The 18393-nt window shown below is 37.3% G+C and overlaps 2 protein-coding genes across 2 annotated transcripts; both read left to right on the top strand.

The window, feature by feature from the left end:
- The first annotated feature begins 6708 nt into the window (after window positions 1-6708).
- LOC115307027 (olfactory receptor 4C6-like) lies at window positions 6709-7638 on the top strand. The gene has a single exon (XM_029957649.1). The coding sequence runs from the start codon at window positions 6709-6711 to the stop codon at window positions 7636-7638; it is 930 nt and encodes a 309-aa protein (XP_029813509.1).
- Window positions 7639-17380: 9742 nt separating this feature from the next.
- On the top strand, window positions 17381-18355 carry LOC115306676 (olfactory receptor 4C15). Its single transcript, XM_029957199.1, has one exon. The coding sequence runs from the start codon at window positions 17381-17383 to the stop codon at window positions 18353-18355; it is 975 nt and encodes a 324-aa protein (XP_029813059.1).
- The last annotated feature ends 38 nt before the right edge of the window (window positions 18356-18393 follow it).

The raw sequence follows: 18393 nt of genomic DNA, 5'->3' as shown, positions 1-18393 counted from the left end.
AAATTTTCAAAATGTAAGTGTTTGCCTAATCCAAGTCGTGAGATTAACAACTATTAGAGTATGTTTTTGTTTTAGGGATGTTCTCTGAGGAAGAGAAGGAACAGGAATAACTGTTATGTCTAAGATGGTTTTAAAGAGATTTTTATGTTTCCTTTTTTCATGCAACTCTGTGTGTGTGTGTGTGTGTGTGTGTGTGCGCGCGCACAAGCATATAAAAACATATATAGTAGATATGTTTCTGCTTTCTTCTTGTACCAACTGTTTTTAGCCTTGATTTTCTTACTAATCACCTTTGAGAATGAACTTACGTGGCGTTTTTCTTCCCGTTTTAGTTAATGATACTTCAAATGTTTGGCTTTCATTCTTAATATAAAGATGAATTAGATTTAAAACTATATTTGTATAAAAATATATTTATATAAACACACACATTTATATGTGAGCAGCTCTGTCCACGGCAGGATGTTGGTGTTGGCACTGAAGGGGATGCTGAGATGATTTGTTTGAGGATGGGGTCGTGAAATCAAGAAGGTTGTTCAGGGATTCAGCCCCCTCCCTCTGGAAACATCCCCAAAGAACATTAAGTTTTGTATCTACAATGGTATAGTAATTTCCAACCCATAGAGGTGCTATTGTAGATAATTCCATTTCGACTCATCTCGCGAAGAAAGCAAAATGAATTAGGAAGACTTACTGACAAAAATAATCCTTTAAAGCTCTTAATTAGAGATATTCTATTGATGTTCTGGGTACAGATATTCTGAGAAATGCAGGACTATTGATGGCTCCTTAAAAATGATAACTCAGGGATATAACCTTCCAGTGGTTCAGGATATTACTGAAGAAATTATTTGGCTCCATAAGAAATTCACACACTTAGAAACATGAATCAGCCATAAAGTTGGCTTCTTGGATTCAAATACATGTTCTATCACTACTTAACTGTATAGACATAAGCAAGTTAATTATTCTGCTTTTTCTCAGCCATAAAATATATCTAAACATAGCCAGATGTGAGAATTAAATGAGAAAATGTGTATCTAGTACTACCAAAATATGTGCTATATTGATTTACATAGTAAATTTAGCTTTAACTGGACACCAATAATATATTTATTGTTTAGGTCATAGATGAAATTCTATGAATGAATGATTAAATGTGAATTAAAGTAATGTCTTATTTTTTACCTTATCATTTGGCTAACATAATCAAGATTGATATTCAGTGTGAGTAAAGCTGTGGAAAAATCTATTCTTTCATACACTATTGATGAGAATGAAAGATGCATCAGGATTTTGAGAGACTGAAGTTACAGAATCAATTGAAGTTTAATTTATGCATAGTTTTTGATCTGGTGATGACATTTCTAGGAGTTTCTCTGAGAGAAATATTCAAACCAGGAAGTAAAAACGTCTGTAAAGTGATGTCCATTGCATCATTGGGCATAGAACAGAATACTAAAAAAAGCACAAATGTCAGGCAAAAACAAACTAGTTATATGAATTATAGTACAACATAAAATAGAATAATGCATAGAAATTAAACTGTAGGAAAACTCATAAGTCCTGACAAACAATATCTAAACTGTTAAATTAGAATTTCAGAAATATTATTATAATCATATGCTTCTATAGAGAGTAAAACTCATAAAGGTGTACATACAGTATTCCTACATATAAAGGCACATCTGACGAGAGTGCACCAAAGTCTCAATAGAGGGTACAATAGGGCTTATGCTCGGGAGTGGTCCTTTGACTTTAGGCTTTCTACCACTCTATCTCTTCATACGAAATATTTTCCAAGGGCTATGTCTTACTTTTGTAATATAGAAAAATTAAACTGAGCATTTAGTAGAAGCATATGTACACTTCTAATAAGATCTAATAGCATTTACTAGAGACCTGGGTAAACACATAATCCAAAGGTAGAGGATCTGTTTTAAAATAGTTTGTGGTCAGCATCCTTCTCCTCATTCTAGGAAAAGAAATAGAGATTCTTTAATCCTACTTAATCATTTAATCTTTACAACAACCTTTTGAAATAGGTAACATTACCTTCCCACTTTATAGAAAATGGAAATGAGGCATAGAGAAGTTGTTTGGTCTATTTTTATGTACTCAGAAGTGAGAACTGACTGTAGTGTGGAAAATGAGGAGTTTTAAATAGATCTTTAAGCTCTTACTATCTACTCCCAAATGAACTCCAGTTAAGCTAGGCACACCCACTCAAGTCGTCTCGTATTTATGTTAGTAGGGGTATATGTGACTAAGTTTTATGAGACACAAAAAATATAACAATATAATTATAAAAATATTTAATAAGCATTTAAACTATAATATAATTTAATATTTTATCATATTTTAATATTTATAAATGTAAATATTGAAACCTAAACTGTAATGCTAGGAACTTATGTTTAATATAACTGAAAAAAACAACTAAGATTTAAAGACAATGTGTAGATGAAGTTGCTTTTACTACACCAAAGACTTAATCATCCATTTCCTACATAAAAGTAACCTCTTTTTTGCATGGACCTCAAGCATATTGTAGTATAGAGGTGGAATTTAAGGAAAGGTATTAAGCAGGCTGTGTTGTAGCTTATGAACAAGTAATAAATTGTATTATTTATCTTGAATGTATCATAGATAAGCTGCTATATGACGATTGCCACTCCAGATAGCTGTGAAATTAGGTGATTAACTAGTTGGTACTTAACCTTCTAATTTCTGTATAAGTCTAATTACATGAAATAGAAGTTGGTGTTTTGATTTTTTACTTTGCTTTTCTGTTTGGAGTGTCATTGTAACTACTGTATTGTAAATGATGGAAAATAATTGCGTATGTTAAAAAATATGAAACTTTAGAAAGTAAAAAAAGTAAAATAAAATAAAATTTAAAAAAAATAAATAAAAAACAAAACAAAACAAAACAAAACAAACAAAAAAAAGACAATGTATAACTTCTAGTTAATTATATCCCTGGAAGGTCCAGAATGAAATGTAGGTATTTATGATGTCATATTTCATGTATTTTAGCTAGGTACATTATGTTTTTCCATTCTTTATGCCTTAATCATGCTGTTATCTTTCTTGTCAACTTTCTTTATTAAAAATTTAGAAGTTTCTAAGTTCTTGTGTCAAGGCTTAGATCAATCTTCTTTGAAATCCATAAATCAGACTGGTAATTTCCCTTCTGGAACCTCTATTGTACATGCATTATTTCAGGAGTGTTCATTCTGTCTCCCTCTTTATGGGCAGGGCACCACCTCTATCTCTCACCCTTTTGGACATGTTATAGAATGAGAAATATGTACTGTCTAGGTAATCGTTGAAGAAATTCATTTTCACTTCTGTGTATGAATGGTCTCTTAGCCAAGGTATTCCACAGCAATACTGAAAAAAGAAGGCATTATTACAGAGAGGATCTGAAGGTGGTGATTTCAACACTGAACTGGAAATCCAGGGTAGGGCCGCACTCTTGGGTATGTCTAGGAGTAGAAATGAGAAAGCCGAAAGATGGGATATATGAGCTTAGGTGCCAGAGGGATCACAGCCTGCCCCTGACAAGGGCACTCTCTCATTTTTGGAGGCAAGACTGGCACCAGTACTGCTTTGGCATTTTCCTTGGAAGCTGTTTTCCTTGGTTGAATCCAATTTCATGGATCTGATTAAATTTAATTAAATGACTAGTGTGTACACAACACAGCATTAGATATTTATGGAAATAGAATAAATTAGCTTCGTTAAGCATCCACATAGGGAGATAAAATTAACATGAAATTTATCCTCCATAGGTTTCTAACATATTCCTATCAAGTGGCAGGCAGCCTCTACTTAAGTATTCATAGCAGAGAGAAGATTAGTACTGGAACAGTCCTTTAACCATATCATTTGGCTGCAGTAATGCTTGTATATTGCTGACTGAGGCCATTGTTCACTCCTTCAGTAGCATGGTGTAATGGTTAGGAGCTTGTGTTTTAAAATGAGCTTGTATGGCTTCATAATCCTCACTCATTTTAGATGAGATGCTTATTGACTCCAAACATCAGTTTCCTCATCCTCAAGATGGGATTTGTGATCACACCCATCTCATGTGATACGAAAAATAATTGCAATAATGCATGGAGCATATCAAGTACCTTCCTGGTACATAGTGAGTAAACAATAAGTGAATTCATTTATTGATATTTTGATTATTCCTTAAAATTCTTTGCTTCATCTGGCGGCACTCCTTCACATGGAAAAATGGAAGGAATGATTTATACTGGTTCAGGCTCATGTGCAGGGATGGTCAGCTAAATTGGATCTGGGTTTTCCTTGGGCAGAGAAAGAGACACAGTTTTATTTTCTTTAACCAGCATATCTGGAAAATTATAGTGTGGAATGTTAGTTAAAGTTAATTTCTACTTGCAGGATTGGATATGTATATAATTAGAACTCGTTCTTTATGGTAGAATTGTTATGAGATTTGTTGTTGAAATTTACTGTAGGATTTATTTAGTAAAGTGAGCACAGGAAGCATAAATCTATCTCACATGTTTGTTATGATACTGAAATTATATCATGAATCAAATGTTTCTACCATAACCAGCACTAAATAGAATCTTAAGAGAAGCAACATTGTTTGCTGTTACTATTGATTTTGATCCAGGAAAAGCTGGATTTGAATTTGGTGTCAATGTTTTCTAACTGTGGGAACTTAATGTCATTATTTTCTACTCTTTTTTTTATATCAAGAATTATCTCTTTTTAAAATAGTTTATTGTCAAATTGGTTTCCATATAAGACCCAGTGCTCTTCCCCACAAGTGCCCTCCTCCATTACCACCACCTCCCTTCTCCCTCCCCCTCCCCCTTCAACCCTAAGTTTGTTTTCAGTATTCAATAGTCTCTTGGGTTTTTTGTCCCTCTCTCCCCCCAACTCTCTTTCCCCCTTCCCCTCTCCAGATAGGGGCACATGTACCCCAGTGTTCATAGCAGCACTGTCAACAATAGCCAAATCATGGAAAGAGCCTACATGTCCATCACCTGATGAATGGATCAAGAAGAAGTGGTTTACATATGCAACGGAATATTACATGGCAATGAAAAAGAATGAAATATGGCCATTTGTAGCAAAGTGGATGGACCTCCAGGGTGTTGTACTAAGTGAAAGAAGTCAGGCGGAGAAGGACAGATACCATAGATTTGCACTCATAGGTCTAATTAAGAATTACGTTGATTCCAAAACTCTTCCAAGGGGTTCTTTGGTGTGTTTGCTAATTGGGAAGGTGAGCTGGATCCAGAGCACCCACCTTCCCAACTCATGTGGCCAGAGCTCGGCCTCCACTTCAGAGCCAGCAAACCCAGTAAGAAGAATATTTCTGCTGCAGCCTAATCTAGCTGGCCTGTTAATTCTATGTTAGTCTTAGGTGCTAATGCCTGAGAGGAGTGTTTGTGTGACTAAAAAAAGTGCAAAGAGCTTGGATGCTTTCTAGGTCAGGAAGGGTGGAGAGTCTGAGGAAGCTGGGAAGAGATACTGCAAAATGATGGTGTGAAGAAGGGCCAGTAGAGCAACCAGGAAGTGAGTGGGGTCAGGAAGGAAGGAGCTTGCAGGAGGACACCTCAAAAGGGTTAAGCCAAGAAGCCTTCTCTACCTTTGGGTGATGTGCTAGAAGGAGTGAGAAGATACTGTCAAAAAATTTATGTTTATTTTGAGACAGAGAGAAACAGAGCATGAGCGGGGGAGGGGCAGAGAGGGAGACACAGAATCTGAAGCAGGCTCCAGGCTCTGAGCTGTCAGCACAGAGCTGGACATGGGATTGGAGCCCATGAACCAAGAGATCATGACCTGAGCTGAAGTCAGATGCCTAACCAACTGAGCCACCCAGAAACCCCCTTTTCTATCCTTTTAAGCCTCCATATTTTATCTCTGAGATGAAGAAAATGTCTTATAGGGTATTATACTGCCTGAGACCTAGTAGCGATTCATTGAATATTTGCAATATGTAATAATTACCCAATTTGGGAAGATGACATGTACATTGAAAGGGTATAGTTTGTAATATGTGGGGAGTTCTTGTGTTATGACCTAGCTTGTAGCCTGTCAACTAGCTCATTCTAAGTGCTCAATGATTATATGGAAGACGTGAATGAGAATTTATGTGTTCTTGATTGTTGGGTGTGTCTAGTGATAAATAAATGTTAGCCTCCTAGCTTGAAGTTACTAAAGATCAGAGGCTGAGACAAGGGCTCCTCTGTAGGTGGTTTGTTCTGGAAAATAGACTGGAGTCAGTGAATGGGGAGAGTGAAACAGGGAAGAAGAGAAAGCTAATCCAAGATTGTGTTATACTGGTTATCATTTATTCGCTGACATCTATTTATTAATGATCTAGGATTTCTTTAAACTATGTTAATCCCTTCACATTTCCAGGTATGAGTATGCACTAGAATGATAAAGCGGGGTGTTCTGAGTGTCTTAAGCAATGGATAATGGGACAGAAAACAAGGGATGTGCTGGGGAGGGAAGCTGCTGTTGGAGGATCTATTGTCAGGCTATACTGTTAGCAGCTGTCTGTTGTATCAGTGGCTGGGAAAAAAGTAGTTTAAGAAGATATAGGACACAGTGAAAAAATTATCCAGCACACTCAACGATTACTAATTAAAAGTAATATTCTTTTGTAGATTTTCCAACTCGGTGCAGTCTGCTTATATCAGCCCATAGTAAATGGAGAATCCAAACAATGTGACTGAATTCATTCTTTTGGGCATTACAAAGAACCCGGAACTGCGGAAAATGCTCTCTGCTGTGTTTCTAATCATGTATGTGTCCACAGTTTTGGGAAACCTACTCATTGTGGTAACTGTGGTCACAAGTCAGAGCCTGAGATCACCTATGTATTTTTTCCTTACTTCCTTGTCCCTCATGGATGTCACCTACTCTTCCGTCATTGCTCCCAAGACGATTGTGGACTCTTTCTCTGAGAGCACTACTATCTCCTTTGAAGGCTGCATGACCCAGCTCTTTGCGGAGCATTTCTTTGGTGGTGTGGGGATCATCCTTCTCATCGTGATGGCCTATGACCGCTACGTGGCCATCTGTAAGCCCCTGCATTACATGAGCATCATGAGTCCTCGGGTGTGCTGCGTGCTGCTGGGCGGGGCCTGCGTGGGGGCGGTTATCCACGCAGGAATACAGCTTCTCTTCATGTATCAGATACCCTTCTGTGGTCCCAATGTCATCGATCACTTTATGTGTGATTTGTTTCCATTGCTGAAACTCGCCTGCATGGACACCCACACCCTGGGTATCCTGGTCATCCTCAACAGTGGGGTGATGTGTGTGACCATCTTCCTTATCCTCATGGCCTTTTACGTGGTCATCCTCTGCTCCCTGAAGTCTTGCAGCTCTGCAGGGCGGCGCAAAGCCCTCTCCACCTGTGGCTCCCACCTCACTGTGGTCGTCTTGTTCTTCGTGCCTTGCATTTTCCTGGACGTGCGGCCTGTGGCCACTTACCCCATAGACAAGGCAATGGCAGTGTCCTTTACTATTGTTGCACCCATGTTAAACCCCTTGATCTACACTTTGAGGAACTCAGAGGTAAAGGATGCCATGAGGAAACTGTGGGGGAAAGGAGCAACCCTGGGGTGTCACTAGCTTACATGCTAAGGACAAATCTTTTCTGCAAGGACAATGAGGTTTTGCCCCTTCACCATTCACCCCAATCCATTATGCACAAAGCAGCCAATGGCATCTTTTAAGTATGCAAATCACATTAAGATACTACAATCACCCTACTTCCTACCCAAATTCTAGAATTCTGTCAATAATTCACTATATCTCACACTGACCTATGAATCAAATTATTATTGAACTTATCATTATTATTATTATTACAGTAAATTCTTGGATTGTAAGTAACTTGTTTTACCAGTGTTCCACAAGAGCAAATATTTTTAATAAATTTTAATTTGATAAATGAGCGATGTCTTACAATATAAGTAGCATATGAAGCCAAATGTCACATGGTCACAAGTGACCCAGTGGTTCTTGAAATTCACTTTGATATACTACAAGTGTTTTGGATCATAAGCATGTTTCTGGAACAAATTATGCTTACAAACCAAGGTTTTACTCTATTATTATTATTATTATTATTATTATTATTATTTAAGAGTATTTACCTAGGCAGGGATCCTGTAAAAAAAGATATTTCACTGCTCTACACACCCTAGATAAAATTCTGATTTAAAGACACAAGTTTCTTTGATGAATTAATAACACCCCTGCAAGAAAAAAGACAATGTGTATCTTGGTGGAATTTGATAAACTAATATTAAAATTTGTGTGTATGTGTAGCTATGTTTGAACAGCCTTGGCAATAAAAACAACATGAGGGACGTAGAGATGGGACTGCATCTTCTACATATCAGAATATACCATAAAGCTCTGCTTTGTAAACGTTGTACTAAAGGCCCGTTAATAAAGAATTCTAAAGAACTGAAGAAATGGCCCGGAGGCTAAGCCACTTATCTTTCGAAACTCATCATGAATTTTGTAATTTAATAAACTATTAAGGTGGAATTTTAAATCTGTGGATAGAATAGTCTATTGGATCAATTCTGAATGAGCAACTTGCTATTTTATCTTTTTTACCTTATACCCTCCCCCCATTTCATACATTTCTTCCTACCTGTCTCTGTCTCTCTCCTCTCTCTTTTTTGATTTGTAAAGTTTTTTTTTAATTCACCTTATGATGCACAGAAAACATGCTTGTTATATTATGTGTTCCATTCGATCTTCACACTATTATTTCAGTGTTATCCTACTCACTTCCTCTAAAAGAATCAAATAATAAAGGATTAATCAAAGCAGGGCATGGAATAAATTAGAAGATGCCAAGTGTGGTCTGAAGTAGGAACCAGGGTCCAGGATTTAATTGCTGGAGTTCTGCTGTGGAGTTGTGTGTTGAAAAGAGTGAACACTCCATGAGTGTGTTCCTGGTCGGATGGTTCTTCTGGTCAGGAAAACTCTCTAAAATGTCAGTTAAAAGAAAACATGCTTCTGTTAGTGCCACACGTGAAGGTGTTTCTGCACGTTCACTTTTCTGGTGAATCACTTCAATTCTGCTTCTTTTTGTCAGATGTGAATGGATTTAACGTTAGGTAGAAGACGGAAGTGTAGAGAACAACAAAGTCCTTGGTATGGACCCTCTCGGAAGGCATCTCATGAGCAAAGTCCAAGTTTCCTTCAATCTGAGCGCTACATACTCTGAAGGATCAGAGTCAGCAGACCTGTGATTCCTTCTTTTAAAAAAAGTTTATTTACATATTGACAGAGAGAGAGAGAGAGAGTGTGCAGACAAGTGGGGGGGGGGCAGAGAGAGAGAGGGAGACAGAGGATCCCAACTGTGCTGACATCAGTGAGTCCAACACCGGTTCAAACCCATGAACTGACAGTTCATAACCTGAGCCGAAGTCAATGCTTAACTGGCTGAATCACCCAAGTGCCCCTCCGCCATCACTACTTTAAAAAAATAGAAAGAGAAATATTCTTTTTATCTCTAAAAATTGTTTTTAGTTTTAAAGTCATAGCATATATCTCTTAGGTATCGAAGGGAAAAATATTTTTGATTAATCCATACAGCTTTGCACGTTATTCATAAAATGTATTATTCCTTGAAAAGCACTTGGTATCTAATCCTAATCCCAACACATCACAGGTCTTTATGGATGGATGTGCCTCATCCCAGAGCTCAGCTCTTGTATTTAGTAAGTACACAGGCATTTTGCCTTAATCCTGCACGGCGATATTATGTTCCATCCCAGTATACATAGTTTTCTATTCCTGAGTATGAAGGGAAGTCAAAGCATCTTCAAATGGGAATCCAGGAGCAGTTTTTTTTTTAATAATAGTTTATTGTCAAATTGGTTTCCATATAACACCCAGTGCTTCTCCCCACAAGTGCCCCCCACCATGACCATCACCCCTTCCCTCACGCCCCCTCCCCTTTCAGTCCATGGGGAGAGGAAGGGGGAAAGAGAGCAGGGAGGACTGAGGGACACAGATCAATGGAGACTACTGAATACTGAAGACGAACCATGGACAGGAGAAGTTTTTAAAAAGAAAAAAAAAACTTTAATTGGTTGGGGACATAAAAGTTTTGCAAGTACCTGAGCAAATCAAATCACAGATAACTGTGTCTTGAAAAAGCATGCTGATGGGAAATTTCCAAACCCTGAGGAAAACTAAGAAGCAATTCTACAGGTTCATGGCCTCTCAGGGAAACTTCTTTAAATCCTAGCTGGAAGTCAAGGAGGAAATTTTGCTGCTTTATTTTTTTTTCCCTGAGACCATGTTGAAGACTGTGCTTGAGAAGCAGTGTAGAACATTCTCTTCCTCCTCTGGCAGAGACGCTCTTCCTCTCTCTCCCAGATGTAGAAATAAGACTTGGAAACATGCTTCACATTTTGGTCAGCCACTGAATGAACTTTTCTCCATAGAGTATAGGTGATTTCCATCACCAGAATTTTCAAGAAACTGACAAACGGTGAGATTTGTGATTCACATTTTTGTATTTTCAGAGAGGATTTAATCTTTTTACTGCAGAAGTAAATAAAAATCTGGATCAAAAATACAGTGGATTTTAGCAATTTAGGGAAAATATATTCTTAATAATGGAGTTTTAATCTCTTCTTTTAACCATGTATATTTAAAAGTACATGCAAATGTGATTGATATGCACATATAAGTACATAAAATGTATCTTAAATTTACTGTTTGTACTATGATTATAAAATACTACCTATAATGATGACCTTACTAATAATTCTTTGTATAGTTTTAAATATATACTTCAAAATTGAAATAGGAATTTCTATTATTTTCAGAATGATTGATGCTAGATTAGTTTCGTTGCAAAATGAATGGGAAGGAAATAGTGGGCAATGGGCTGAGTGGGGAGGCAAATCCCAAGGTCACAGCCCTAGGACATGGCCCATAGCTTAGTTCATGGCCATGAGGACCCCTGAGCAATCTCTCGGATACCTCCAGCATATTACAGGGTATGGCTTTCAAAAAAAGATAGACCTTGGAAACTTTGGGAAAGTTTGGGGCCCATGATATGGCTATTTTTGAAAAGTTTACAACACTCAAACATTTTAAGAATCTCTATTATGTTACCATGTTAGTGCCACCTATGAAATTAATTATTCTGGACAGTTAATAAAACTATCCTCACACTCATCTCCTTTTTCTGAACTGTTAACGTGATGAAAAATATAGTAATGTGGATTTTATTTTGCTTTTTTATGGTTATCATTTTCTTAATATAAGTGAGGCTCCATTGTGGTTGTTAAATTTTAATGTACTTTTAATGAAAATGTGTTATTTATAATATTAAACTTATAAATGTATGATAAAGCTGTTCAATTTTATGACTTATGTAACAGATGTTATACTGCCTGTCAGATGTTTCTATACCTTTTCAATGTTTAATAAGACTACACTACCCACAACTCTGCTAAATCTTCTTGTTGATGTGGACATTTTCCTTGCCCTTCAACCCTTTTTGCATGAGAGACAGATTCTTTTTCTGCCTCCTCAGAGATATGTTCTTAACTTTCTCTTCTTTGCCCAGTGATGTGGATTTTAAACTTGATTTTTAATTTTAAATTTCTATAGTCATATCTAGATACATATTGAAAATAAAAGTCTACTGTTTTAGAATAACTTTTTTAAATTTTTTAAATTTTTTAATTATTTTTTTTAATTTTTTATTGTCAAATTGTTTTCCATACATCACCCAGTGCTCTTCCCCTCAAGTGCCCTCCACCATCACCACCACCTCTCTTTCCCCCTCCCCCCTCCCCCCCAACCCTCAGTTCATTCTCAGCATTCAATAGTCTCTCAAGTTCTGCATCCCTCTCTCTCCCCAACTCTCTCTCCCTCCTTGAGGGTGTCATGCTGAGTGAAGTAAGCCAGGCAGAGAAGGACAGAAACCATATGTTTGCACTCATAGGTCTAGCAGGAAAACAAGAGAGACCTAATGGAGAACCAGGGGGAACGGAAGAGGGAGAGAGAATAATCACTTCTTGATTTTAAAATTTTATTAAAATGTCTGTACAAGTGGGCAGAGTTAATATACTATTTTTGTTTTTTTCTCATTTCACATTAATTAGCATTTTATTGACAGCATCCTGTACTATCAGTTTGTAGTAGTCTGATTTACAGAAGCATCTCCCTATTTTTCACTATGTTGGATATTTCTAAATTTTCACTATTATAAATGACATGACAACATCCTTCATTATAAAAGTTACCTTAGTTTAAACAAAAACCAAATGAGCAAAGGGGAAAATAAAGAGAGAGAGATAGTGAGAGGGAGAGAGAGAGAAAGAAGGAAAGGCAAACCAAGAAACAGACTCTTTTTTTTTAATAGTTTATTTTCAAATTGGATTCCATAGAACACCCAGTGCTTCTCCCCACAAGTGCCCCCCTCCATGACCATCACCCCCTTCCCCCTCCTCCTCCCCCTTCAGTCCATGGTTCATTTTCAGTATTCAATAGTCTCTCATGATTTGTGTCCCTCTCTCCTCAGCTCTCATTCCCCCTTCCTCTCTCTATGGTCCTCTGTTAGGTTTCTCCTGTTAGACCTATGAGTGCAAACATATGGTATCTGTCCTTCTCTGCCTGACTTATTTCGCTTAGCAAGACACCCTCGAGGTCCAGACTCTTAACTATAAAGAACAACGTGATGGACATTACCAGAGTGGAGGTGGGTGGGGGGATGGGTGGAATAGGTAAAGGGGATTGGGGAGGGCACTTGTGATAAGCATAGAGTGACATATAGGAGTGTTGAATCACTGTATTGAACACCTGAAACTAATATAACACTGTATGTTAACTGACTAGAATTTAAATAAAACCTAAAAGAAACCCCAAAACCCAAAATACCTTAGCTAAAATAAAGATTCAGAGGTATTTCAAACAAAAGAAACCACATGAAATCATTTGTTTTAACTCCTAGGCTTCCTGCAGGTAAATTTATTATTTCTATATTAAAAATGAGCCAAAAAGTAAAGTATCCAGTCTATTGACTTTTGTGCAGTAGTCAATAATGAATGCTACCATATTCTGATAGCCCATTATCTTATAATATCTTGATACATACATGAATACTTGAGCATTCCGTCTAGAGTATTCACAATGTATCAGATAGCATAAATAAAATATCAGCTCTTGGGGGAATCCTATTAGAGCTGATTGAGTAATATGTCCCAAAAGATATGTCTACCAGAACATGTGAATGTGACCCTATTTGGGAAAAATAAAAGGTCTTTACAAATGTACTTGAGTTAAGGATCTCACAGTGAGATTTATCCAGATGGGCCCTAAATCCAATGGCAAGTATCCCTGTAAAACCCAAAAGGAGAAGACAGAGGTACCGAAGTCCAATGCAAAGATGTAGAGGAGAAAGCTATGTGAAGAGACAGAGGATAAAGTCACATGAAGACAGAGGCAGAGATTGAAGTTGTGTGCCTACAATCCAAAGAATACCTGGAACTCCCTGAAGCTGGAAGAGGCAAGATAGGATTTTCTTCTGGAGCTTATGGAGGAAATGTGGCCCTGCTAACACCTTGCTTTTTACTTCTAGCTTCCAGAACTATGACAGAATAGATTTCTGTTGTTTGAAACAAACAAACAAAAAATGTTACACCACCTTATTTCACTTTTAGAGTAATATTTTTAGGGTGGGAGTCCCTACTATAAGGAATGAAAACATGTTTATGACTCTGGAAATATTTACAAAGATATTTTCTAAATGATTCCATGAAGGAAAGAGTCTCAGTGCAATTTTGGAATTAATATAAGAACCATGATTTTAAAGACATATTTTACCTCATGATGGATTAAAGTTTTCAGCATGCTTTGTGTGTGTAAACACTGCTGAGATATAGCTCTGATATCAGTATTTCACGTCTTCCTTTTGACTATGCATTTCAAAGCACATGCATAATGACTGTGTCATTTGACTCTTGTGAGACAGCACCTTGAACAAGTGTTACTAAATCTGTTTTATGGGAGAGGATGCTGGGGCTTAGTGACTTTCTTCAATGACACATGGCTAGTAAGCAATGGCTGTCATTGTTAGTTTTTTGACAGCAGAAACTGAATGTTTATTTTTATGATTTTTGAATAACTTCATATTTTGGTGTAATTTTAGATTAATAGAAAAGTTGCCATATATATTTACAGATATTAGAATATATATAGTATAGAGTTCCTATGTTCTTCTCACTTAGTTTTCCCTAATATATTATCATAACATATATGTCAAAAACTATGAAATGAATATTAATATATTACTCTTAATGAAACACAGATTATATTCATATTTCATATTTTTTCATATTTTCCCACTATAGTCTTTTTTTCTGTTTTAGGATTCAGTTAAGGAGAACACATTGCAGTTGGAGTTAGTTACCTTTTAGGTAAAATAAAGTCATAAACTTTATTATCATAAACCATGAAGACACTACTCTCCATTGCTAAAGTGTTTTTTTATGTTTTTTATTTATTTTTGAGAGACAGAGAGAGACGGTGTGTGCAGGGGAGGGTCAGAGAGACAGGGAGACACAGAATCCGAAGCAGGCTCCAGACTCTGGGCTAGCTGTCAGCAGGGAGCCTGACGCGGGGCTCGAACCCATGAACTCTGAGATCGTGATCTGAGCTGAAGTCTGACGCTTAACCAACTGAGCCACCCAGGCTCCCCTCCATTACTAAACTTTTAATACTAATTGTAGATCATTTTATCTGAAAAAAATTAAAAAGTTGATTTATTTATATCTAATAAACATTTTAATACTAAAATGGCATTATTCTTAGAAATGCCCAGAAAAGGGAAGTGGAGAGTCTAAGAATCCTTTAATTATTAGATTAATTTAGAGCCTTCCTCTCTACCTCCTTACCCAATTTGGTTTTCTTCCTACAATGAAGCTATCTGAAAAAGAAGTGGACACATGTGAGGCTGGGGACCACAATAATTTATTCAGGGGTTATTAAAGTCATTTAAAATGGTTGCACATTTAAACAATGTCACATCTGCACTGTGACCAAACATATACTTGTGAATAAATAAAAGGGCTAGTTAATATGCCTTTCAGCCTTGGCCATGGTAAAGCAGGAATTAGGAATAAAAACATTGTCATTTCTGCACTGTCAATAGCTCTGGGGGCTTGTTCTTACCATTTATGATAATTTTTCTCCTATGATCCTAACTACATAAATGTTTTTATGTGTCTCACATTATCTGATTATCACAAAAACTCGGCCAACAGGCATTTTTATTGTACACAGTTATAGAGGTAAAATCAGAGTCTCTGAGAATTTTAAGTGACTTTTCTCATCACATAACTAAGTAGAACAGCCTGGTCTGTATGCATCTGGAACAGATGCCCCTCCTCATTTCTTTCCTGCTTTGATTCTAGATAAGCTGATCACTGCTGGAGCATGCACTGATATTCTTTACTTTTTAATAAATAGTCGTTGACTGATCCAATGACCTTCTAGTGTCATTTGATATTCTTGTTTTCATAGTGACAGCTTGTGGCCAGATATCAATTTTGTAGTCCAGGCACTGTCTAATATGCTGGAAAAATAATGGAAATAGTTATTTTATAGTAAGAGACAACAGGTACTTATATACATTGTATATTTGATAGTATTATTAACAATTTAAACTGTTTTGGTTAGATGTAAGTAGTATTCATAAAAATCAGCTTACTTTTAATTTGCCCATTAAGCTCATTATTCTTTTATTCACCTGTTTAATAAGCATAGATTATATGTATATGTACACACACGTATACATATGGATGGATAGATTTCTGCTATATGTGCAGGTGAGGACATAAAACTCTTCTTGCTACGGAAAATGAAGTCAAACATTGGAGGAATTATCTGGATGGTTTATGGAAGTTTTCTGTGGGTACGGTGGTTGGGTTTTTAAGTGAGAGAATAGTTACTATGATTGGTAAGGGCTTCTTAATGTAAGCAACATTTTAACATTTTCCAATTTGATCCACAACATAATCCTGTGAGATGAGCAGCCAGGTTATATACGAGCAGCCCTACTTTCCCATAAAGTCATATTGATTAGACAGATACACCTTGGCAAGTTGTACTTACTCACATTAGGCCACTTTGTCTAATTAATTAGCAAGTAATTAATAAATCCCTAAGATTCTGGCAATACTCACCATGCTGTTACTGTTCCTTACTTATATGATTGTTTTCAATTTGTGTCCACAAGTAATTATGTCATTACCTTCAGATTCTACATTCATTTGTTCTGTGTCCTTCATTTAAAGGCCTCATTCAAACATGAACAAGGGAATCAGAAGGTTAAAGCCTCTAAAGGTGGGTGGACATTTGAAAGGTCACCCTGCTCCATGTTCTTGCTAGAAAAAAAAGTTCTTACCCCTTTCTGTTGACACAGTGGGAAGCAGTTGGGTGTTAGAGCCAGAGTTTCTCTGTTAAAACCCCAGATCTAGCATCTGTTATTTGCTTACCTTATCTTTATAAGAATGAGCTTCCCATCAGTAAAATAGGGATAAGACCTAACATAGACTGTTTCTTGGCCACTAGGCCCTGAACAATTGTCTTTCTTGCATTATTTAACTTAGCCATCATGGCAAGACTCTGAAATAGATATTTAAAAAAAAACTTTTGTTCTTATTTTAAAATGATAAATCAAAAAATCCCAACTTAACACATGCACACTTGTTCTGTGTTCACATGGAACTTTCTCTTTTATAAGGAATGAATGAACTCACCTTAAAGGCCAAATTCATTTCAAATGCTTAAAGAAATATTTGGGGAGTAGCCATGATTTCCAAGTGCCTCTTATCCTGAATGTTATTTCTTCTTCTGTTTGCAGATCAAGCAGACTGCTGTCAGGGATGGCATACAAGTCCCCTGGGCTCCCATTCCATGCTCATGGTGCACGTGATGACCACATTGTCATGGTCCTTCCCTCAGAACCTGGATGTTTTTTAGAACCCTTGCCAACAGTTGACTCCAGGAAGCGACTGCTAAGTGACCAGTGTTGGCAGTTGAGATAAACTATTTCTCTCCATGTAGATACCTCCATTCTTCTCTCTTGTTGGAACTCTGACTATTTTAAAATAATATTTTAAAATAATACGTTTCCTCCTCCCCAGTTCTGCCTGACCTCCACTACTACCTTCAAGAAATTTTGACTTTTGTGTGATTCATGGTGATGCCAGAAACACAGAAGATAATTTTTTCATGCGGATGCACCAACTTCTTAATGAATCCTGCACTGCTTTACTCTGGCCTGAGACAAATTTTTCTTTCTCATAATTGTAGATTGTACATGTTGCTTCTGGCAGCTTTTAGCTTTTCCTTGGCAATCATGCAAAACCAAAGCTTTGTTACTGAGTTCATCCTCCTGGGGCTTTCACAGAATCCCAGTGTTCAGAAAATAGTATTTGTTGTATTCTTGTTCAGCTACATTGCAACTGTCGGGGGTAACTTGCTAATTGTGGTGACCATCAGCAGCAGCCTAGCACTCCTGGGCTCCCCCATGTACTTCTTCTTGGCTTTCCTGTCTTTCCTGGATGCTTGCTTCTCCACTGTCATTGCCCCCAAGATGATTGTGGACTCCCTCTATGAGAGAAAAACCATCTCCTTTGGGGGTTGCATGACCCAGCTCTTTGCGGAACACTTCTTTGCCGGAGTGGAAGTGATTGTCCTCACAGCCATGGCCTATGACCGCTATGTGGCCATCTGCAAGCCCCTACGCTACACAACGATCATGAGCTGGAGGCTCTGCACCATTCTGATGCGTGTAGCTTGGACAGGGGGGTTTCTGCATTCCGTGATACAAATTCTCTTCACTTTCCAGCTCCCCTTCTGTGGCCCCAATGTCATTGATCACTTCATGTGTGATTTGTACCCATTGCTGGAGCTTGCCTGCACTGACACTCACATCTTTGGCCTTTTGGTTGTGGCCAACAGTGGGTCTATCTGCATTATAATCTTTTCTTTGTTACTTGTCTCCTATGTTGTCATCTTGCTCTCTCTGAGAACTCATAGTCCTGAAGGGCAGCGGAAAGCTCTCTCCACCTGTGGATCTCACATTGCTGTTGTGGTTTTGTTCTTTGTCCCTTGCATATTTGTGTATGCACGACCTCCATCTGCTTTCTCTTTTGACAAAATGGTGGCTATATTTTACACTATCCTAACTCCCTTGCTCAATCCTTTGATTTATACTTTCAGGAATAAGGAAATGAAAAATGCCATCAAGAAAATGTGGAACAGAATAATGTTTTTTTGTAGTGACAAATAAACATTGAAGTTTTAAGAAAATTGTAAAGAGTAAAAGAG

Source organism: Suricata suricatta, chromosome 11 (assembly GCF_006229205.1).
Source record: "Suricata suricatta isolate VVHF042 chromosome 11, meerkat_22Aug2017_6uvM2_HiC, whole genome shotgun sequence".
Lineage (NCBI taxonomy): Eukaryota > Metazoa > Chordata > Mammalia > Carnivora > Herpestidae > Suricata > Suricata suricatta.
Note: the sequence above shows the minus strand (reverse complement) of the source record. Positions and strands in the feature narration are given on the sequence as shown.